Source organism: Polypterus senegalus, chromosome 4 (genome assembly GCF_016835505.1).
Source record: "Polypterus senegalus isolate Bchr_013 chromosome 4, ASM1683550v1, whole genome shotgun sequence".
NCBI classification, from domain to species: domain Eukaryota; kingdom Metazoa; phylum Chordata; class Cladistia; order Polypteriformes; family Polypteridae; genus Polypterus; species Polypterus senegalus.
The window spans coordinates 66,739,956-66,763,777 of NC_053157.1; the positions used below are offsets into that span (position 1 = coordinate 66,739,956).

The 23,822-nt window shown below is 38.3% G+C and overlaps 1 protein-coding gene across 2 annotated transcripts in view; it reads left to right on the top strand.

Moving 5' to 3' along the window:
- The window catches only part of cdc37l1 (cell division cycle 37-like 1), a 54,183-nt gene that overhangs the window by 23,149 nt on the left and 7,212 nt on the right, over positions 1 to 23,822 (top strand). For both annotated transcript variants that reach the window (XM_039750797.1, XM_039750798.1), the window contains exons 4-6: positions 5,705 to 5,820; positions 19,236 to 19,358; positions 21,372 to 21,536. In XM_039750797.1, the coding sequence (XP_039606731.1) occupies positions 5,705 to 5,820; positions 19,236 to 19,358; positions 21,372 to 21,536 (404 nt within the window). The remainder of the gene's footprint in view (positions 1 to 5,704; positions 5,821 to 19,235; positions 19,359 to 21,371; positions 21,537 to 23,822) is intronic.

Sequence of the window (23,822 nt, forward strand, 5' to 3'; positions counted from 1 at the left end):
TAGACAGGGGTGCACATTACTTTTTTAGTGAGTTACTCAAGTGAGTACCATCAGATGGAGTTTGAGTACGCAAATTCAATTCAAAGAGCTTTATTGGCATGACCATAAACAGTTTTGCCAAAGAAATTGAAAAAATTTAAATAAAACAATTTCTATAACAGATTTAACAGTAAGGTAAAGAATTAGGTTAAAAAATATAGCAGCAGCTTAAAAAGAGGTAAGAATCAGAAATACCTGATCACTCTATACAGAGTAAGGTTTTAATAAGTGCAACCTTCTTCACTGTTCTTCTCGCTGTCTACCTCACAGTCCTCTACTTCAGCTTCCTGCATGGTAGATGATGATGCTGCAGATGCATCTCCCTCTCCTTGGTTAAGCCTCCACTTAGCTGTCTCCATCCATAGGTCAGCCGCTGGTTTTGGGTCAAATGTCTCTGTGGTCTTCTTTGACTGGTGGATGTGCATCAGGGCCACGAGGCTAAGTTAAGGCTGCTCAAAGGCAGTGTAAGGGACAGTTTAACCAATTTGATAATGTTGGAGTAAAGATCTGGATTGTTTGTATTTATTATCTGTATTATTGGACCAAGTCATTCACAGAGGATGCTGCCAAGCGTTTCCCTGTTTGCTTTAAGCGCATCCATTCTGTGACAGTTGTGTCTTTGTCAAGACTCAGTGTAGCTTCATAATTCTGAAGAATGGTACAAACTGTTGTGTTGCCAAAACAATGTAAATCTTGTATTTCCTGAGGCCAAGTTGAAGGATCAAATACTAAGAAATGATCGCATGATTTCAGTGAGTCATATCTGATTCCAAACTCCTCAATTAACCCCCCGAGTAAGTTTTTATCTTGTCCCTGTCAGCATCAGCATTAGAAACAGTATATGCTCTGTAGTGGCCTTCAGCCACAAGCAAAAGTGTAAACTGTCTTATTGCCACCATGAGTTCATCCTTACATTCTCCAATGCTCAGCTTTTCCTTCTGAAACACAATGGATGTGGTCTTCAAAATCTTGCCAACGTCAAGCACGTTGCCCAGAAAACACTGAAATTGGTCTGTGCAGATATGCTGCAAGGCACTGTTATCACTCGTGGCCAGTTGCATTTTAATGGCTGGTGGTAATCTTGATATTTTTAGCAGTGTGTCATGCCTCCATGCAGACCATCTGATATTATGAAATTAACCCAGTTTCACAAAGGAGATCCCGTTCTCTTCACACAACTTCTAAACCACAGCCGTATTTTTTGCTCCACGTTTTTGTAAATAAAACTGCAGCAGCTTGACCACGGAGGGATTAAAGGTCTCACAGTATGGAACATTGCGATCAGCTGATGTTCTGCAGTTTTCTAGTGTGTGTGTGCGGTGCACAGAATGTGCACAAGGGAGTCTCCTACTGCAGCCAGTTTCCGTAGTTTCGGAACAATGCCTTTGTATATACAGACGTTAACAGCAGGCTCGTCTGTGCACACAGCGACCAACTTTCTTTTCCAGTTGTCCAAACCTGCTTCCTGGAAAAGTTAAACGAGTCCGTCTGTTATAGCCTGTGCAGATCGGTCAGCACCCAGTTCGATTAGGCCAAGGAACTCCGTGGTAAACTGCCCGATGTTGGACACAGACACAATGAAAACGATCCCCTGCTCGGTTTTAATTATGTCTTCCGATCCATCAAAAATCAGTCCCTAAAATTCATCAGCCTCATGTGAATGATACGCAGTTCCAGCATTTACTCCCAGCCACTCCAGTAACGGAATATCTTCAGCATGGGAAGATGGGGGACAAGTGTGTTTAGCTTTATGAAAGGCAAGGAGAAAAATATTACACAGAGCTTGCCGTTGTTCATCATTTACCTTTGTTCGCCATCTAGCTAGAGGGTGAGTGGAAATTTCTTCCTGACTAGCTTGTTTATTAGAAATAGCTTGTACTACATTCATGTGCTCCTTGCACTTTTCATGTTTGTCAAATAACAGATGACTGAAATTCTTTGAGCCTGTGTAAAAGGCACTTGTTTTGTCTGCGATATGTGGATGCGAGCGGCACAACTTACACCACATTTCAGTGTGCTCATCATTAGCTTCAAGCCATGGCACATCTTGGAGCCACTTTTCATAAAAAAACTTTTTTTTTTTTTTCTGCTCTGGCTCGGCTTGTTGTTTCTTTGCAAGTAGTGAAACGCCAAAGTAGCTGCTTAATGTTTGAAGTTTTTTAGACATATTGGTAACACAATATAATCAAAACCAAAAAGAAAACCATGTATATTAGCAACATGAGGTGTCGATGCCCTCTCTGACCATCAGGTACTCACCAGCACCGTAGGGACATAAATAATGTTACACATTTACAATTTTTGTCGCACATGCGTACCAGTTATGTGCACCCCTGTCTATAGATACATTCTCTACCACCTTTTGGGATTATAGTGGAAGGTTCTCTGGCAAACAAAATCTGGTTTATTCAGTTAGACTAAATTTGGTATCAATCAATGTTATTTTTATTTTTTTCTGCTCTCATTCATTATTGTAGTTCCATATGTGATGCCGGACCAGGATCGCTAACTTTACATTTGTAGTTTTACTGACCTGCCATATTCTTCACTGGCAAAGTATTTTGATGTTAACATACAGTATTGCTTACTCTATGGTGCAGAGCTGCTGGCTTGGCGTTTATTGCTGTACATGGTCACATTTACAACATTAATCATGCTTTCAGTGGAGTGAAAGCTGATAATGTCTTTAATTGTTGTCTTCCTTGCCAGTATCCCATTCAGCATTTCAGCTGACAGCTGATTTCTAATGTCAAATTCATTTGTGAGACTATTTGTTCTACTGCAACTGTGCTGTGTGGTAAAGCAAAAAACACTCTGTGATCATTGACAAAGTAGGAAAACGTGTTTCTCCACCAAAGGTTTAGACAAGAGATACTAGGTGGCAGTACTGGTCAACTGTCACATCTGGGCTGATATTAAACATGTCTGTGACTTGGTACTCCAGGAATTCCCTTTCCTCTTGGTCAAGTTCATTTTCATTCACGATCTGTGGAACGAAGCATGCAAGCTAGACAACATGAAGGACTCTTGCTAGCTTCAATACTTCATTGTTGACTGACATGCGTTTTTTCACACTGGTCACTGAACTGGAATAGAACTGTATTACAACATCCATAAATCTATCAAATGGTTTATTTTCCTGAACCCTCCAGTATTGCTGTTCTGGGCTGTGTTCCAGTAAAAATGCACTGCTTCTCCTTATAGTTTTCTCAGTCTGTGATGTCAAATTCTGTAAGATCTTCAGCAGACAGATTTAGCTGTTGCAGAACGTTTAATTAATACTAGGCTGACCCGCCTTTTAAGGCGACCGACTTAAGTTGACCAGTTCTTAAGGCAATTCAATATGTAGATCAATTTGATATTTTATACAAACTCATTAATTTGGTTATATTGTATTTGAGCGGTATTACTTTAATACTTGTAGTTTCTGTTATTTTTGTGATGAAATTTAAACTTTTTTTCTATATTGAGGTCACCCTTTTGAACCCCCCTGATATTTACTACGTGGTGAGGCATTTGTACTCCATCAACATTAATTATTTCCAGAGACATAATTTTGTCTATTTTTCCAGCACATCGCGCACAAAAGCAAGAGAACGATGGGAGCACCAGAACTCTGCTCACATCACTTCGTACCGCAAGCTGCAAGTAGTAAGTCTGTGATAAGCGGAATACCGCTACGCTTTCCACTAACGGGACGGAAGGACAATCCCGACCGCTTTTATATAGAAGGATGAGAGCAGTGTTTTCAGTAAGATAACACACTCCTCATATAATGTAGGGATGGTACAGGAGTTTTGCTGGCAAATCTTGTTGAAGTTAATCAACAGTGGTAACACTGAGACAATAAAAAGTAATTGATATTTTGTCAATGGATAAGACAGTAAATAATCTGTCATTTTCATCTGCTGAGTTAATATAACAAATCGGGCCATTATACCGATAAAGAATCTTTTCCACACACACAAGGTAACTGAACCATCTAGTACAGCAAAGTATTTTCAGTTCATCAGCCTCTGTGAAAGCCTGGAACTCTCAGTAAAGCTGTCTTCATTTGTAATTGTTTGAAAAGTGGATGAATGTATCTCTGCAGAGATGCTCTAATGTTTTGGCCAAAGTTTTATGTTCCTCAGATAAGCAAAGCACTGCAACCTGACATTAGAAGTGTATGTGAAACCCACTTAATTTGCGTAGCCTTGAATCACACAAGTTCCGAGTTTTTCATCCTAATCATCACATTAGCTCAATCAGTTCCAATTCTAGTGATGTGCTAGTGGAATGCTTTCTTCCTGAGAACATCTCAGTATTACATTGAAAATGGTTTTGGAGTGAGCTTTTTCTGTATCTAGAGTACAATATGATAAAAGCAATATTGCACTTTACCTTGTTCATAGTAAAATAAAATTACAATCATTGTAGGTTTCTGCAATATACCAATATCTGTAGATTCATCCAATAAAGAGTAAACGGCTGTTTTCTGAGCCTATTCGCTAAATCCAGTTTCAGTTCTTTGCTTCAAGCATTCTTTACTAGCATGGAGGACGGTGCATTTACACTTCGTATGCTTACCTATTTTTGTGTCTGGAAACGAGTCGCCATCGTATTCACTGAGGTCATCCATTACGCTGAAAGGTAAACTGTTCCGTATAACAAAGTTGGCCATCTTCGGCTATGTCTTTGTTACCTTGTGCTTCAAAGTGTCGTTCTTTTTAAGGTGCTGTTTTCCAAGAAACTTATTCCCTCATTGCTGTGTCCTTGTCTTTGTAATTGCATAATGCTTCATACTCATGGCATGGCTATGCACATCTCTCCCACCACCATATGCAATAGAAAATGTTTTTTGCACCATATGCTGAATGCAGTTTTCCAGTCTTATCCATTGCATGAATTCAGGGTCCTTCATCCAAGCTGACTGTAATCTGCACTGTCAGGTTCCATTTTTTCCACTTCAGTGACCTTTTTCCCATAGTCATTGATGACTGATTGATAACATTGATCCATTAAGACACACTGAGTTCTGTGTTCATTGATCTGCATTTCACAAGTTATAATTAAGTAATCTCATAGGATAAATTTAAAGATAAATAGATCTGCATGAATTTCTTGACAAAAGATTGCTCATTGGAATGTTTAATTCACTGAAAATGAGACCTTTATTTACAGACAGTGATTTATTTATTTATTTATTTATTTATTTTTTTTTGTTTATGGATTTATGGACAAGGTAATTTTAGTACATTTTTTATGGACTGTCTGTAAATTTACAAACTGTTGGCAACCCTGTGCCAGACTCCAATATAGGGGTGGGCAATCCAAGATCTGGAGGATCACAATGGTTGTAGTCTTTTGTTTCAACCTTTTTGTTTGGGTTAATCTTGTTAACTTCTAGTATAATCAGATACGTTATTCTAGCTCTCTGTTGATTCTATTCAAAATTAGTAGTAATGCAACTTTCAAATTTGGAGTGACACTTACTGCTGATGTTAGTTTTAGTGCACATAAGTTAATTCTGCCTTTCATTTTACTTGTATACAGTATGTGTTTGTGATTAAGTAACTGCTTTCACCAAAGTATTTTGAAGGAGAAAATGGTTGAGATATTAAAGGTTCTATTCCTGTTCTTCCTCTTGTTTAACAGTTATCCTCTAATGTATTCTTGTTTTTAGGCATGCTGCGGCGATGGGAAGATAGTCAGAGATATCTCTCTGATAATCCTCACCTTGTTTGTGATGAGACTACTAATTATTTAATTCTCTGGTGTTTCCACTTACAAGCAGAGAAGGTATGTGACTGTTAGACATACATTAATTTAAAGCAGCAAATCATATTTAATTTGACACCTGCTTTATTAAAAGTGTTGCTTATTACAGTTATACTGTACTGGACATTACATGGGTCATGACACATTAAATTTGCCATAGCGTCATTTATCTTTTTTTTTTGTTTTGGTATCTTTGAGGCTATTATTATTATATACTGTTTAGATTATGGTGGATGGGCAACTCTGCCAAACAGTTCAGCTTTTGTTTTGCACATCCACAGGACTTTGTCCCAAAAGCATTTTGAACATCCAGGTAGAATTTTTTGAAACTTGAGACATGTAGCAGTGTTTCATTTGAAAACCAGTGGTTTCTTTGATTGTGCTCAGCGATTTTATTACTGAGAACTAATAAACTGAGACTTTAGCAAGTTCAGAAGATTTCTGTCCTTTGCTGTTTCCCTAGAGTTACTTTCCCTCTTTAAGCATTGCATTTTGTATTCTTCTAAATAATCTTTGAAGAATGCTTGCTTAGTAGACAGAGTATTAGGGATAGTGATAGTATGGAGTTTCTTCAATTTCTGAACAGTTTGTCTTACAGTGGATTAATACAAAGTAAGACCTTTAGAAATGCTGTTGTAGACTTTTCCTGCTTTACGCATCTGCAAAATTCTCAGGTCCTCTTAATATTTATTTTGATTAGGACATGTTTCAAATGAAAATACCTCTCCTGAGAAGAACAGCCTTTTCTGCACAGCCAATAAAACTTTTCAGATTTTGGTCAGCGAGAAAGAGCAGCCATTTTGCTTTTAAGTGTAGGCTATTTTTCAGAACTCCAGTATAGCTTGTCTCAACTTGCTCATCAGCTGGAGAAGCTACTTGCTTTCACAAGGGCATGATTCTCCAGAATGACTTTATAATCTATGGAAAGTGAAACTTCAGTTGGTTTTAGTTTAGTCCAAACTCTGTGTAAATGAGTAACAAATGTTAATTGTTTATACTATTTAATTTGGAGTAAGCATACAAGCACTCCAATCCTCTTGGAGCTTTACACACAGCAGTTAGTGTAAGTTTGGGCACAATCCACAGATTATTACCCTTTGATGACTTTGCATATTCAGTTGCGCCTTGTTATACAGAAAAAGACTATCAATGTATCAACATATAGGCATTAATAGTTAGACTGCATGGTTTATTAAGCCTCTGCCTGCTAAATTCTAATTCTTTATTAACAATGTGTCCTTTGTTTCTTTTGTGCTTAGTTCTTATAGTGCGAACAGGCCTGAACTGACCCTTTATACAAAATGCACAATGCTTTATGCTTACTTAATTGTTGTCTTTCTGTGCACCAGAGCAGCCATGCCTGAAGTATTAATTCACCTTTTCTCTCATTCCACTGGTTGACATAATGTAAAGCACAGAACAAAAGATTAAAAAAAAATCTTTAAAGTCATAGGCAATGCATGGCATTATAGGCTTACTGTTTTTCAAAAGGTTAATTACCACCAAGTCCTTAAAAGTATTAACCAGAAATTTTTGTTCAAATTGTTCTGCTGTTTACCAGTCCCATAGTCTGACATACGTATGTCTGAGAGTTTAGTAAAAACGCATGCGCCTCAGTAACTGCCGCGCTGTCACCTTCTGCCTGGGGATGCTGCAAGCGGTGGTTGGACGGAGGCTGGAGGGGGGTGATTTCGCTGCTCGTGCAGTGTAGCGTTACCTTGGGTGGCTCCCAGCGGCAAGCAGTTTCACTGCCCGCCTACCACACACGGCTGCCTGTTCATTTTAGGTAGGCGTTTGGTAATGCTGCAAGCGGTGACCCGGTTGTGGCTGAACGGAGGCCATTGAGGGTGAACGGGGCGACAGTAGGTAGCATTGTAGTGTGCCTTGGATAGCTGCGTGTTGAATGGGGGTGATGGTGCGGTGGACATTGCAGGCAGCATACTGTAGTGGAGGTGACTGTGAGGTGGGCTGGTGAAACGACCCTCACTGCCTGCCCCATTCATTCTAAATAGGAAGCCTGCTTGTACTGTTACGCACATAGCAGGAAGTTTTCTCTTGTCAGTATAGGGTGGCCCAGATCTAATTATGCAGAACCAGATCATCTGAATGACTTTGATTTATGCAGGGACGATTCCAGTTCGGCGCGAAGACGATTCTTCATGTCGTCAGTTTGCACACTTCTTGATGGTCCGGGATTTTTCGGGTGATTTTCTATGTAATAAACTGAATAAGTTATAGTGTAACGAAAATTGCATAATTAGATCTGGACCACCCTATACATCAGACGTGTTAACATCTGGTGCCTTCCTGCTGTGATAACGTGCACAGTGCTGTGCAGAAGAGCTCATCTTAACCTTTTGTCTTCACCCTTCAAGAATGTCTCTGAAACACAAATCTGATGCAAGTGCTGGTGATACAGTAAAGAAGAGAAAATCCATCACCATTGAAAATAAATTAGAACTAATAAAAAGGTCAGAAAGAGGTGAAACTCCATCATTTATTGGCAGAGCACTTGGTTACAGTTGGTCAACAATATCATTTATTAAAATAATGTACCTGTTCTGACTTACATACAAATTCAACTTAAGTACAAACCTACAGTCCCTATCTCGTACTTAACCTGGGGGCTGCCTGTACTTTCTTGTAGAAACTGCTTATTACTGTTTACTTTGGTAGTCCCTTCATGTAAACATGCAAGTGACTACCAGAAGAATGTTGCAATTTATATTCAAATGAATTGACACTTCCTAAATACGTAGTTTCCATTACTGAGTTAAATGACAGTATTATTTACCACATTGGTTTCGAATGATGCTCCTGTTTGGTAATTACTACTACATTCAGAGCAGTTATGTCACTGTGGTCTGTCTTTCTCTGCATTGATGTATGTTTGTTTGTTTGTTTATTTTTGGACAAACTGCTACTGTGTATTGTTTTGATTTATGACTATTGGCAAGGATCACAAGTGAGCCCTTTATGATAATGTAAATTTTACAATGTTTTAGGTTTTTTAGTGTGCAAAGGAGTTTTTGTATTTCTCAAAAAAATTGTCTACATTCAGTGTATCACTAAAGTCATTTAATGTGTTACCTGTGTTAATAATGCATACTTTTAGGATTTGTAATACATGTTAACATTGTCAAAAACTACTAGTGCTCTTTCATCTGTCTATAAAGGATTCCGAAATTTTCAAAAGCATCTTTGGAATGGCACTACAAGGTTATACTTGACGGATTAAAGCCATACACTTAAAATAATATCTTTTAAGGCAGATTTCTTTCTTGCTTTGATTTTTCCTAAAAATGTACTTCATGTTTTTCATGCATGTCTCAATATGAAAAAGTAATGTAGCAGCAGAGGACAAATAGTGGTGTTTTAAAATATGATTACATTGTATTGTTTAATTATTGAAATGAAAATATATTTTAAAAAGCGGTGCAAGTGCATTAGCTAGCTTTAGTGTCTTACAGTGGCAGGAAATTAGGTTTTATTCTGATCTCAGTCACTGCCTATATTGAGATTAGAGGGTTTTTTCCACTCCACAACTCAAAAGCATGTTTGTTGGATTGATCAGCAACTCCAAATGGACAATGGGTGAATGAATAATTGAATGCCAATGAGTGTTACCAGTGAGAAACAGTGATATCACTAAGTATACACAATACAGCTAAACTGTGCAGGTTGGTTCTTGCCTTGTTCCTGATAGTGCTGGAGCAGCTTTGGGTTAAGTGTGGTTTAATACAATAAAATAAGTGAATGAATATTGCATGCTGTGTAGATTTTTAAGACTGCTAATTGACCATGCATAATGGATAAAATTGAAGTGAAGCAGGTTTAATATAAAAATAATATAAAAAATAATAATTTGCCACATTAGCTGTCTTCCTTATTTTCCTTATAAATTTTATAAAAATAACATAACTACAAATTGTATTAGTATGTATGAAATAGAAAACCAAAACAGTGCCTATTACCCACTTCTCTCATCCTGTCCATGGTCCTGTACCTTACCCCGTAACAATATCCACACCATATTGTCAGCACCAAAAAAAGGAAGCCACTGCCATCACAGTTTTCGGGTAATACAGGATTTAACCAGAGAAACGTCAAAAAAGTTTTGGATGAACATGTTAGAAGCTTTATTCATTTTACAATGCAGATCACTCCAGAGTAATTATTGTGGAAACTAACTTGAATATTAGAATCATACCAAATTAACTTTGTCATCTACTTTCTGAATATATCTGTATATGGTAGATAATAGTAAACATTTATGAATTGACTGTTGAGCAGCACTGAGGCGAGTTCTAAAGTTTTGGTCTTTTAAGGAAAGTTGGGTAGAGCCCAGTAGAAAGAACATCAGGTTACTCATGGCAGTAACAACTATAAGGTAATAAATTTGCTAATCTATACTCACTCACTCACTCATTCACTCACTCACTCACTCACTCACTCACTCATCACTAATTCTCCAACTTCCCGTGTAGGTAGAAGGCTGAAATTTGGCAGGCTTATTCCTTACAGCTTACTTACAAAAGTTGGGCAGGTTTCATTTCGAAATTCTATGCCTAATGGTCATAACTGGAAGGTATTTTTCTCCATTAACTGTAATAGAGTTGAGCTGGAAAGACGTGGGGGGCGGAGTTTCGTGTGACATCATCACGCCTCCACGTAATCCGTGAACTGACTGTCAACGCAGTGCGTAGAAAACCAGGAAGACCTCCAAAAAGCGCTTAAGAAAACATGCATTATATAATTGAGAAGGCAGCGAAACAATAAGAAGCGAGCGAGTGACATATACTACCATATTCATGAGTGCTGCTACCTCGGAAAGAAAGCAAGGTGTAAACCTAAACTTTAAATTAAGTTCATAGACAGGCTACCGCTGGCGTTTCACATGCCCACAGGTAATGCGGGATACAAGTTTAATGAGAGGGCGAGGATATAAGCGAGAGTTTTGATCACTTTGTAACTAAGTTAAAATTGTAGGTGAAGGGGTGTGCTTATGCAAATTCGAGACTGTGTTTGTGGGGATTGACAGTTAAAGGCGGGTGGGGAGTCACGTCATCATCTCCCTCCCATTCATCTTATTTGCTCTGAGCTGAGCTCAGCTAACGCCGTCTTCGAAGCAACCGTCAGACTGCCACCAAATACTCACAGAAAAATCCACAAGTTAATACACACGCGGTCTCTAGAGTTTCTACACACTGAATCTTCCAGGCACTACTTACAAAAGGTCACATTGACAATCGTGTTACGTTATTTTTAAAATCTTTCCTTTTCTTAGCACAAGCACAGCTGAGAAGCTTGATGCATGTGCTCCATAACGCGTTAAAAATAATGCATTTAATCACACTTTGCATTACAAGCAAAGGGAGCTTTTGTCAATGCATGATTTCCTGGTACACGATTACATTGATCAACGCATCCCGATTCATTTTACCCTCGCACCACCTTAGTTTGAGAAGTATGAAAAATATGAGGTTAACACAGAAAAACAGATCACCAATTCAAGCTTTATGAATAATCGATTCGCCATCAATAATTGTTTTGGTAAAGCCATCCTCCTTCCATTTTATAATTTTTCCGCCACTAGCCATGATTAAATGAGCGGTAAAAAGTAAGAGCAAAGCGAGGGTGACTTATTTAGGCAGGCATATATATGACAGCAACACTCATGACAATGTCAATCATGTTACGTTATTATTAAAATGTTTCCTTTTCTTTTCATTACTTCTTTAACACACTACTTCTCCGCTGCGGGCTGGTATTTTGCTATATATATATATATATATATATATATATATATATATATGAATGACCTCCAAAAGCGCTGAGACTTTTGATATCATGAGCGTGTCTGCAAAACTGGGGTCTCCTGCCCAGCAAAAGTCGAGCAGCCAGCGCGTGCATAGCTGTGCCAGCCTTTGAGACGCTGACTGCGCTTCTGCCTTAAGTCAAAGTGAGCACTTTTAATTTTTTTCATCCTCCCCCTGCACTATAGCCCAGACAAGTGCAAACACGGACCCCTTTTCTACACCACGGCAAAATAATATTAAGGCGATTCACACTTTCTTTTGCACGATACGATTATGAGGTCCTCAGCTCGGATTATGAAGACACGCACAGGAGTGGAGGACTGACAGTGCCATCACAGCCGATTAATGGCGGGACGTCTCACCAGTCTACACAAGACCCACCGCGACTGTCCCCAAAAGGCGATCATAACGTCAGCGAACACATCTCTCTATACTATATAAAAGAAAAAGGCAACTTTCCTTTCTTTACACCTTTTTTCCTTTTATCCCAAACCAAAGCCTTTCTCTCTTAACACTGCAGAGGACACAAAACTAATTTTCTTTAAATGCCGGTAAGGCACATTACCAGAGGCACAAATTTGAACGTTCACATAGAAAATGTAATTTCAATGTACCTGTACTTCTTAAAACGTTAATGTTTTACTGTTTAATAACTTATAGACTATAATTTATTATTTTTCCCTTGCACTCAGTGACCAAACCTATACACACACATATAGACACATACAAACATACACACAAGTATATGTATGTGTGTGTGTGTATATATATATAATATATACACACACACACACAAATTATATATATGTATGTATGTGTGTGTATATATGATGTAGATAGGTGTGTATGTGATTATATATATAATATAGTGTGTGTGTGTGTGTGTGTGTATATATATATGACAGCAGCAATCCAAGCTGTGAGAAAACAGTAAAAAGGAGGCGTGTCAGACGTGGTGGTACATTTTCTGATGCAGCTACCGAAAACAACTTTGTGACGCTGCCGCCAAATACACAAAACAATTACTTTGACAATCATGTTACATTATTTTTAAAATGTTACCTTTTCGTTTTCATAACTTCTTTAACACATGACATCGCTGCGAAGCGCGGGTATTTTGCTCTATATATATATATATATCACAGCAACACTCATAACAGTGACAAAACAATTACGTTGACAATCATGTGTGACGATGTGGGTTCTGGCTCCACACTCCCTTTGATGTTTGGGAACCCTTGAACCCAACACCGTCGATTATGTAACCGAGTGAGCTAGTCAATGGAGGCAAATAAACAATTGAGCAAGGGGTGGTATACAAAAAGTGCAATAGTGCTTTTATTAAAAGCAGTCAACAAATCAAAACAGTGTTCCAATAAATAGTGCAGTTCTTCACAGTTCATTAAATAAATAATCCATAAAACGAACGTGGGGTAAAACCAATAAATAAACACAACAATCCTTTAAAAACGAAGGTTAAAATCTTCTCCTGGAAGCAGTCTTTAAAACAAAAAAAACAAATCCGGTGCTCTTCTGTATGCGTCTCACCTGCTTATCCCGTACGGGCTTAGCAGCAGGCAAGACGCTCTCTGCAGCTGCCCTCCTACTTCACACGCTCGAGACTGGAGACCTCCCGATCCCTGGCTCGGTATGGCACTCATCCCAGTCCCCGAGACTTGATTACCCCAATAGCCAGGTCGCTCATATTGGGGAATCCACCACCAAGCCTCCCGACTTCCGCTGCCTTTCCGCGGCCTTCTGCGGCTCGTCGCTTTCCTCTAGGAACTCCCGCTACCTACTCACTCAGCGGGAGCAACCTCAACACAAACACGTGGGTGTCGGCCTAACACCCAGCTTCTACGCAGCTGCCCACGAGCGCTCATTCGCTCGCCCGTCCGCTCGCTCTTCGCGGCTCTCTCTCACCGACCTGCTTCCTCTACTGCTCCCGATAACCTCCGTCCTCTCCTTTCCTTTCCCTCTCCGATCGTTTCTTTTACTCTCCGAACGTTTCTTTCTTTTTCCCTCTTTAAAACCGACTCGCGCTTCTTTTTAAAATGTGAGGGGCCATTACAGCTGTAGCATTAGCCACGGGAGCAATCACGAATGTGGGCAGTTCCTCACCTGTGCACACGGTGAGAAACGCCCACATCAACGACTGCCCCGCGGCTCGCTACAACCACCCCTCACGAAGCCGCCTCGGGTGCGGTGATTATTTATTTAAAATCAATGGCCTTTTCTCCACGAGCTGTGGACCCATAACACCACATCATGTTACGTTATTTTTAAAATGTTTCCTTTTCTTTCTCTTTCCTTCTTTAACACACTACTTCTCTGCTGCTAAGCGCGGGTATATATATAGATAGATAGATAGAGAGATATATATATATATAGAGATAGATAGATATGAGAACAACACTCATATCAATGACAAAACAATTACATTAACCATGTTACGTTATTTTTAAAATTTTTCCTTTTCTTTTTGGTACCTTCTTTAACACACTACTTCTCCGCTGCGAAGCGCGGGTATTCTGCTACTATACTATATAACCAACCCGCGGCGTACCATACGCCGCATAATCAAACGGTTTTTAATGATTTTTAAGCACAGGGAGAAAAGTAACATTTGAAAAATCGGTAATGTAATAAATCAGCAAGAAATGCAACATTATAACAATGCACGGAACAAACCAACACACAATCGTCCGTGACTGAAAACTGGTGGACCAATCTTGTTGATGTGAGCGATGGAAATGTAGATGCGCACCTTCTGTTCTGACAGATACGTTGACGATGTATTGCTGGAAGAGTTTGCCGCTGGAATGCAAGACACTAAATGAAGATCTCATGGCAAGCCTGAAAGCATAAAATTGGAGCTGTGTGACTCGCGTTCTTTTCGCGGTTCGCTTTTACTCAACATGGGTTAATTGTATGTGCCAGCCTGGATCTCTGAAAGGGAATAGCAGTGGAAAAACCATGGGGTCACAGTTTATATTGAGAACAGAGATACGCTTGCAAGCATCTCCCCTTGGATATATACAAATGTCGCGTTGTGCAGGAGGTTCCCCGTCTTCACCAACAAAGCAGCAACATCAGTTTGACAGGACGGGGCGTTATACCTTCTCATATCCAGACCTGGATTTTCCATGAACACCATTCGTACAGCAGTAACAGAGTAACCGTGAGTGATAATGTCATGCATTTGCATGTAAGACTTTGCGAAGGGATTAACCTGGCGTATCATGTTGTCTAGTTGAAGCAACAAAATGTGACTGCAAGCGCTATTGCATTCCTTTTGCAAACATTGACTGGTAGCCTCAGCAGAATCGAAGGTATATAGCTGACCGTATTGTGGTGACGTGTCAGGATTGTTATATAGAGGAGAGAAATGGTGATAAATTTGACCGTGGATTCTGAAAGCATATGGTCCTTGTCCAGATGGTTGAGCGATGTGTGTGCCCATTGACGCAAAAGCTAAAGCAGAGTTGTATTCCCTGATATGATCACAGTAATTTCGGGTCAGCGGGTTCTTGCCAGTCAAGAGGTCTTCCAATAAAGAGGGGCTTGGATAGCGGTGGCAAAGACACCTTGCCGGCATGACAACACTTAGTGTAATGTCCGGATTTGTTGACCTCTGCTGGCCAATGAAAAGCATTGCAAGAAGCACATAGTGCGGTAGGTAGGCCAATGTTATGTTCTTGGACGTGAAAGGTGGTATCTTCTTGAAAAGCTGCAGAAAAGTGAATGCAATGTTTTTGCATGAACGATTTAGTGCTGTGTTGACACTGAAGGGAATTGGAATGAGTTGTGTCGAAGCATTGCTGGCAATGTTCACATTGCATAATTCGTTCAGTGGAGTGTGTTTTAAATGCATGTTGAGAAATCTCTGCACTCGAACGTTTTGAACAAATCGTGCATTCAAAGATCTTTTGGAATGCGTTGTTCAGTGGAGTGCGTGTGTAAATGTGCTTTGAGATATTTCTGGCGTGTGAAGGTTTTGGAGCAGTGTTGACACTGAAAAGAATTCATCAGGGAATGTGTTTTGAGATGGTTAGTAAGGTATCTGCGTGCGTGAAAGTGTTTGTCGCAAATTTTGCATACAAATCTTTGCGTTGAATGGATCTGCATATGGTTGTGGAGATCCATCTCACCTGTGAAGTCGCTGTTACAAAATGTGCAATTGAAGGTGAGAGTGGAATGAGTTTGTAAGTGTTTTTTGAGAGCGCGAGTTGTCTCGAAGCATTGTTGGCAATGTTCACATTGCATCATTCGGTTAGTGTTGTGTTTTTCAAATGTGCGTTCAGATATCTGTGCACTCTGAAGCTTTTGGAACAAAAGGTGCATTGAAAGTCCTGTGTGGAATGCGTGTGTTCAGGGGAGTGTGTCTTTAAATGTTTTTCAGGAAGAGGAGAGTGGGTGGGCAGGTGACGTCACATTAGTGTGGCAAGCAAGTGGGTGTGCACATACCGACAGAGTCAAAAGATGTCACCAGAAGGTAATCACATGGATATTTGAGAGGCATGAGAACCTCGTAATGCCCATGATCCAAAGGACCGCTAAAGAGCAGGGACATGAAGAGACGCTGGGCCGGATTGTAAACTCGAGGAGAGGCATGAGGACGTTCTTGGAAGTAAATGCTGACAGTAGCTGGAAGGATTTGTGACATTGCCACAATTTCTGCCTAGCCACCATAGACTCCGGACGTATTCATGTAATCAGCGTATTGTTGAGCAGACTGTATAACAACGTCTCTGTGACTAAAAACAATGGACACCACGTCACCGAAGTTATCCCAATGTTGGCAAACAAAGCTAACAGCCATGTTACGAAGTTTGAGAGCAACAGTTTCGTCAATGACATTTCTCCAAAAAAACCCGACTGACAGAAACAAACAGTTACCTGAAGCAGGAATTTCTATAACATTGAAAGAAGTGTTGTTTCCATGAAATACATTTGAAGCGGTAGCCATGGAGGGCAAAAGAATAGTCAACGTGGCTCATAGCTGGGTTTGGACTGCAGCACTGACCAAAGTGAGTGAGTATGTGTTTGATGAGCTGTTTGATTTGGCGGGCAGTGGTCTGAGGTGGGAGCACGTGGGAGGAGGGGTAGAGTTTGTGGGCGGGGCTTCGTTGTTCCTTTCGCATGGTTTTTTATGGTGGACGCGGTCGGGTGTCGAAACCGAAAAGAATAATGAAACGTCAACGTGGCTTAGGCGTGCATGTGGACTCCTAGCACAGACGAAAGGGGCTAACTGGGTGGTCGGTGAGTTTTTGCGTCCAGGCACATGGGCAGGCAGTGTGAATGCCTAGAGAGCGAGGGTAGAAGCGGGCCAGTGAAAAAGGAGTGTTAGTGGGCAGGGAAACGTCTTCCGTATTTCTGCAGGAGCATCTAAGAAGACGCATGTTTGTCGCTGATGCGAGTTGCTGTATGTAGCGTGTAAAACGGTTTGCTATGGTGCACGCAGTCGTGCGTCGTAACCGAAAACTCTGTTTTTAAAGACTGCTTACTTCATTGTGTTTTAACCTCAGTTGTAAAGGATTGTTTTAAAGATCCCATGGGATACCCCTCGCAAACCGTTTTACAAACTGCATATGGCGATTTACCTCCGCGAGAAACATGCCTCTATGAACAGTCAACGTGCAGGTGCATGTGGCCTCTACGACAGATGAATATAAATGACGCCGTTTCTTCTGTGTCGTCGCGCCCGAGTTGGTGGGCGTGGCTCTGCGAGTTTTCGTCGTATCCAATGGTCTTAGAGTTGGTGGGCATGGCTCCTTCCTGCGTGCGCCATCGGTGTCTTACTTGTCGGCGGCTCAGTGAATTCACGCCCCTTCCGGCGTGCTTTCCATGGTTGTCTTGCCTTAGTGAATTATATATATATATATATGTGTGGTTTTTTTGTTTTTGTTTGGTTTTTTTTTTTGTTTTTTTTTTTGTCCGGGAGTGAAAAATATTTCTCAAAAAACTGTGTTCATTGATTGAAATCCTTATCTGAATAGTTTTGCATTCAAAGCCACCTTAAACTAATCTTTACATAATTTTTCTATTACCTTTTTTTTTTTTTTTTTTACTCTTTTCAAACATCATACATTTTATGATAAAATGTTCATATACATTTAGTTGTATTTTTAGCCATTTATTTTTTTATTAATTTGCTGAATGTGCTTATTCCAGTGACACCTTAAAATGCAAGAAACAGAATACTATTCACAAAGCATGCACTCCCAGGTGGCCAATTTGGAGTTGGTAGTCTAAGTAATGTGTTTTTGGCATGTGATAGGAGACTGGAGTGCCTGGAAGTATACCCATGTAGATGCTGGATTAGATTTACACTTTGCTCCCCTAGACCTGAGAATAAATTAGGTAATCTCTGGATTAGTGCTGAAAGTTTGTAATTTAATTAGCAAATTCTGTTTGTCAAATTCAAAATAATAGTATACTATAATGATGTTCTTATTTGAAGTTATTAAACTAAAATAAATAAATTAATTACATAAATAAGACCAAAATAGAACTTTTTGGTTTAAATGAAAAGCATTATGTTTGGAGAAAGAAAACACTGCATTCCAACATAAGAACCTTATCCCATCTGTGAAACATGGTGATGGTAATATCATGGTTTGGGCCTGTTTTGCTGCGTGTGTGTGTTTGAGTTGGTTTGTTGTGAGACTTTCCCTTAATTCTTTCAGAGTATTGTAAAATGATGTACAGATTTCTGTGTACATTTATCCAAATTGTAACAGACCCAATATAAATACATAATTATATTGTAACTGTATATGATTTTATTTGGTACACATGCATATGCATGTATAATATAGATTCATGCATGTATAATAGTTTCATTTTGCATAGCAGTGCCTATTCTGCACATGATGAATTCAGGATCTGTCTTGTAATGGAGTATAATCTAGTACACCTAAAGTAACTTTTTTTTAAGCTGTTGAGTCTTTCTTCAAGCAGGTAAAGACAAAAGAAAAGGATCAAGCTAAAAGAAGAAACCTGACTGTTATGTAGACTCCAAAATATTGGAATAATGTGTTGTAACAGATATAAGGAGATGAGTTAAATTAGAACAGACTGATGAGGTTCTTTATATTTGAACATTTGAACAATTTTAAAAACAATTTCATCAATCTGTTCTCATTTAATTTCATTTTTTTACAATCAAATTAGCCCTATTATGTGCTATATTGAAGTGTGAGCAATTGAAGATAAATGTTTCACAAAGAGTAAAAACAGAAATACTGGATATTGGTATTACTGGAATATTAGTCAGTAGAGCTGTATTGATACAAGAGACAGAGCAAGTGTTAACCAAACCTGTGACATGAAGCTGTAGTATCTTGAGGGGCAAAAAAAAAAAATCTTGATGCTGATATCTTTTGCTCCTGACATAGCTTTATAGTGTAAATACACTTCTTGTCTCCTAGACTTCTAAAGGATTTGGTTGAGGCACTTTTGCAACTTATTAAAAATGAGTTTTACAAGTGGGTTCAAAATTAACTTAATAATGCAGTTCATTGTATGACTAATAATTTAATGCACAATTAACAAATTTATGTGTTATGTGTAATTTATCCTCTTTTTTTTAATGTTTTATTTATTTATTAATAGAAAGATGCATTGATGGATCAAGTGGCACACCAAGCTGTAGTGATGCAGTTTATTTTGGAAATGGCTAAAAGCCACAAAGTTGACCCTAGGAGTTTCTTCAGATACTTCTTCCAGAAAGCAAAAGTAAGAGAAAGAATTATTTTTTTTTATTGCTAGTGTATGAGAAAATGAAAAGAAAGGTTACCTTTACCCAAAGACTTTATAATGTTTTATTTTGTGTGTGAGAAGCTGGCTGTGTTTTTGGGCCCTTTTAAACATGTCTGTCGGCTTTTAGTTTAGTTGTTTATGCATATGTGGCACTTGTAAAGAAACCATCCAATAGCATTTTCTGATAAGTTGCTTACTCTATACAATCTATAACATCCAAGTGAAAGATATCACAGCTACAGTTCAGAAGAATTAAAAAAAATAAAAATGTCCTCTTTGACTTTTTCCAAAAGAGCCATTCTCAGTTTAGTGTGTATCATATTGATGTGGTGTTTTTTTTTTTTTGTAATGCAGCAACCTTATAAAAACATCTTTGATCAGTTTTCTTCATCTCACCGTATTCTGAGAGGTTTACGAAAGTTTAATGAACAACACATTTCTTAATACTCTGCTAAATTGTCAAAGCGGGAGTGCCAGTGTCTCCGAACATGTTGTTGCAGAAATACGCTGCTCAAAGAAGGCACTTGGAGACCTCAGGATGTGCAGGCAGAATGGTACTGTTTAATCACAAAAAGTACAGGACCGTCTTAATTCAATGAAATGAGCAATTAGCATAGGGGCTACCTTACTTTTATTATAGTTCTTATCAAGAGTTTAGCTTACCTAGCTCATCTGCCACCCCTGCCTGACTCACAGCTTCCCATTGCTATGGTCCTGCCTCTAATTAGCTCCACCAATATTTCCCAGCCTAAGGAGCGTAGCAGTCTATTCTATCCATCATGCCCACTTGACAGGCCCTCTCCCCACATTGAACCTGTCCAATTCCTGCCACCATTACCTCTAGTCCTCGGCTTACGTTCCCCACCTAGAAGAGGGGGTGGGTTGCTGCCTGTCAGCCCTCTCTACATAACTGACCTTGAATCATGAAATATTGATGGTTTCCAGCTTGCTAAGAAAAATAAAAAATATACTGTATAGACACAAGCCATTTTGTGATTTAACCCTTGCTATACTAACATGCACTAGGGTATAATACATAGTTTCATATATGCTCATGATTCTCTTCGAATACAGTATATGCAAATCATCAACTTTAAGAATATACTTTTCTATACATGCAGGCTTGTACCCTTTTGCATTTTTATGGTTGATAACTATCTGTGGCATTGTTAATACATAACAGTTAATGAAAGAGACCTTTTTAAAGTATTATAGCCAACATTCTTTATTCATGACATGGCAGTTCATTGCAAAGAGAATCTAGTATGTTCTTCCAATGAAATTGATTAGATATGAATCGTTCAAAAGGGTGCCAATAATAATAGCATGGCAACTTTTTGTCCAAACCCCAAGATATTTTTACTTATTACTGTTTGAGTCTCTGCTGCTGTGTATCAAACAAGCAAGTGTATATGTAGGCCAAAACTAGCTTACTGCCCACTTCTTTTCAGGGGATATTGTACACAATATACCTAGAGTTCAAGGGTGCCAATAATATTGACAAATGATGTATCAGTTAGAAATGTCATTTAATGTAACGAACACTTCAAAATTCACAAACTAAATGCAGATTATTGCAGATGAATGAAATACAATTCTAATACACAAAAAAACAAAAAAAGTGTCCACTTCCTCAACATTTTTTTATTCAACCTATTCTTTAATTCATAATACAAGCCCCAGTTATTTAAAATTGATAGTAACTTATTAACTTACAGTAAGTGATTGTAAAGTGCAGGGTAATTGATTTTGAAATGGAAGATGAATATAAAAAATGAAATATAGGTTTAGGCGCTTAAATTCCTATTTTATAATTTTTGTGGATGAAGCTGATCAATATTTTAAATGATTTATAAATTGTAATCTGTTAAATGGTCTTTGTTATTGACTACCTTAATATTCCACAAATCCAGTTAATTGGAAACAAAATAAGTTCAACATTTATATTGAGCATTTTGGCATGTTATCATTTTATTTTTTGTGTTTAAGGAAAGAGATGGAAGTTATCTGGAAGCTTTTAAGAGTGAGTTGGACTCTTTTAAATGGCGACTTAAAGAGAATGAATTGAAGGGCAGGCCATCAAGTTTAGAAGATTGGCAGCAGCTTGGCTATGGTTGCTTGGATTCAAAACAAGTCCTTAATTCTCTACCAACAGTAAGTTTATATTGCCAACATTACACTTTGCTTCTTTTAATTTTTTTAATTATACGTATTTTTGTGGATTTTATTTGTAATGCATATAAAGCTAGTTGGACATAGACAGTTTACCATATACAGTTAATAAACAGGTCAGTGATCCATGACAAAGAAAAGGTAAAGAGAAAATATCTTCTTTAGTTATTTCGTGGAGACCATGAAATGATAGCAACTTAAATTAGGTTTTCAGATTAATTCTGAGGTTATATTTTAAATAGCAGAATTATGAATTTACCAGAAAAGTTATCATATAAGACGGGGCTAAGCGTGTCCTCTCAGAATGAAGCTGAGCAGATTCAAGAGTGCAAGCTTTACTGCAGTTTAATACACCACAATCCTTTATTGATACATTTATTCTATTCAAGTCTAAGATTCTAAGATTTATCATCGCCTGCTGATTTCAACCATTAAGGCTGACTCAGACCTGCCTCCTTTTTGTGGTCTATGTTTGCCTGGTGTAAGTGAATTATGGGTATGTGACTAAATTTTAAAAGATACAAGGATATATAAAAGTCCCTGCGTTCTCTTCCTCATAGCGCTGTTCTATCAGGGTAGCCCTTTAATATCTTTAAAGAAACTCCAACTTCCAGCTTCTGGTGTATTATCACATTTAGCAGGATTATGATGCTGCCCCACCACCTTACTGCTTAGAGAAAAAGTATGATTTAGTGCTTCCTGACAATCTTCTGTTGGGTTCATCATGAAAGAGCTGACATGGTCTGGCGTACAGTCCATGGTCTCTGTCTCTCTCTCTATATGTAATTAGTAGATCATTTAATGTTGAAATAAGTAAAAATCTGTTTTGTCACCTTTCAAGATACCACATTCAGGTTTCTGCATCTTTTCCTTTTGGTTTTAAGTGGCCACTGAAATTTTACTTCTGGGGTACTAGGCTGAATACTGGTTGCCCTTCTTGACCTCAGTGGTACACAGAGGTATTTTCTGACTGTTTCTTTTTTTTTTTTCTCTCTTTTCTTTATGGAGGAGGTTTCATTTTTTGGACAGTCTCGTACCTCTGATTACCTATTGCTAGCTTGATCACAAAAAAATTCAAGGCAGACATAAAGCTCTAAATTGCACATTAAAGAAATAGTATTTCTGTTAAGTAATTCATTTCTAATTAATTTTACGTTGGTTAGTGAAACTGGCTTTGAATGTGTACGCAAAACTGGACACTTGGAGGAAAACTGTCTTGGACACAAGGAGAAAGTACAAACTCGCAGACAACAAGGCGTTGTGGTCAGTACTCTTACCCAGTGAATGTGAGGGGAGGAAGATCTTGAGTTTAAAATCTTGATCCTATCTGAATGTTTTTTATGTTTGTGCACTATTCTGTTATATCGGAAATATTTATTTAACAGTATTTTAAACCACAACTGCATGCCTTTTGGACAATGCGAGCATAAGACTGGATAACTGACATGTGGATTATGTAACATGAGTACTTGAGATTTTTCATGGATATTTTCATATTGTTTGCTATTGTATTGGCCCCATGAAGGCCTCCACTGAAGTCTGTTGTATCGTAAGCTTTGTGTTTTCTGTTCTTTATAAAGCATGAAATTATTAATTTTTTTTGCTCCACGACAACAAATAACACGGGGCAGGTAAATGATAAAAATATATATTTATATAGGGTCAGAAAAATGAAAAAAGTAAAACATGAAATTGTCCTTGGAAATTTGGTAAACGTGGAAGTGATCAACACTTTTTATAGCCAATGTGCTGTTAAACAAATATAGCATACAAAGCCAGAGAGACTATATGTTTGAATGTTGCTCTAAAAATTCCCTTTCAATAGACATCTCTATCACTCTATTGTCGACCATTAGACTCTCCTGACAACAGGTTTATAAGTTTAAGAGTCCGGTTGTGTGAGTTGTATAATTTTAAATTAGTATTGATGATAATTATGTGATTTGAGTCTGTGTGCCTGAATTTTTTTAAATGTATTTTACATTCAGTTGTGAAATTTATTAGCAAAATGGTATCCACAAAAGAATATGAGCATCCTCAGTTGTTCTGATTGATTTTGCCCTAAGTATAATATTTATTGTTCATTTAAGGAAATATAGCAAAGTATTCAGCTTCAGGATATGCAGATGTTACCGAATGTGCTCAGCAACATGCACCCAAAGGTGTTTTTGTTTATGACTTACTCTTTACTTTTTTATTGTTTAATCAGTTTGTTTGTTATTTCACTTGCTTTCTAAATTATTAGCTTCTTTGTGAAGGTGTAAATAA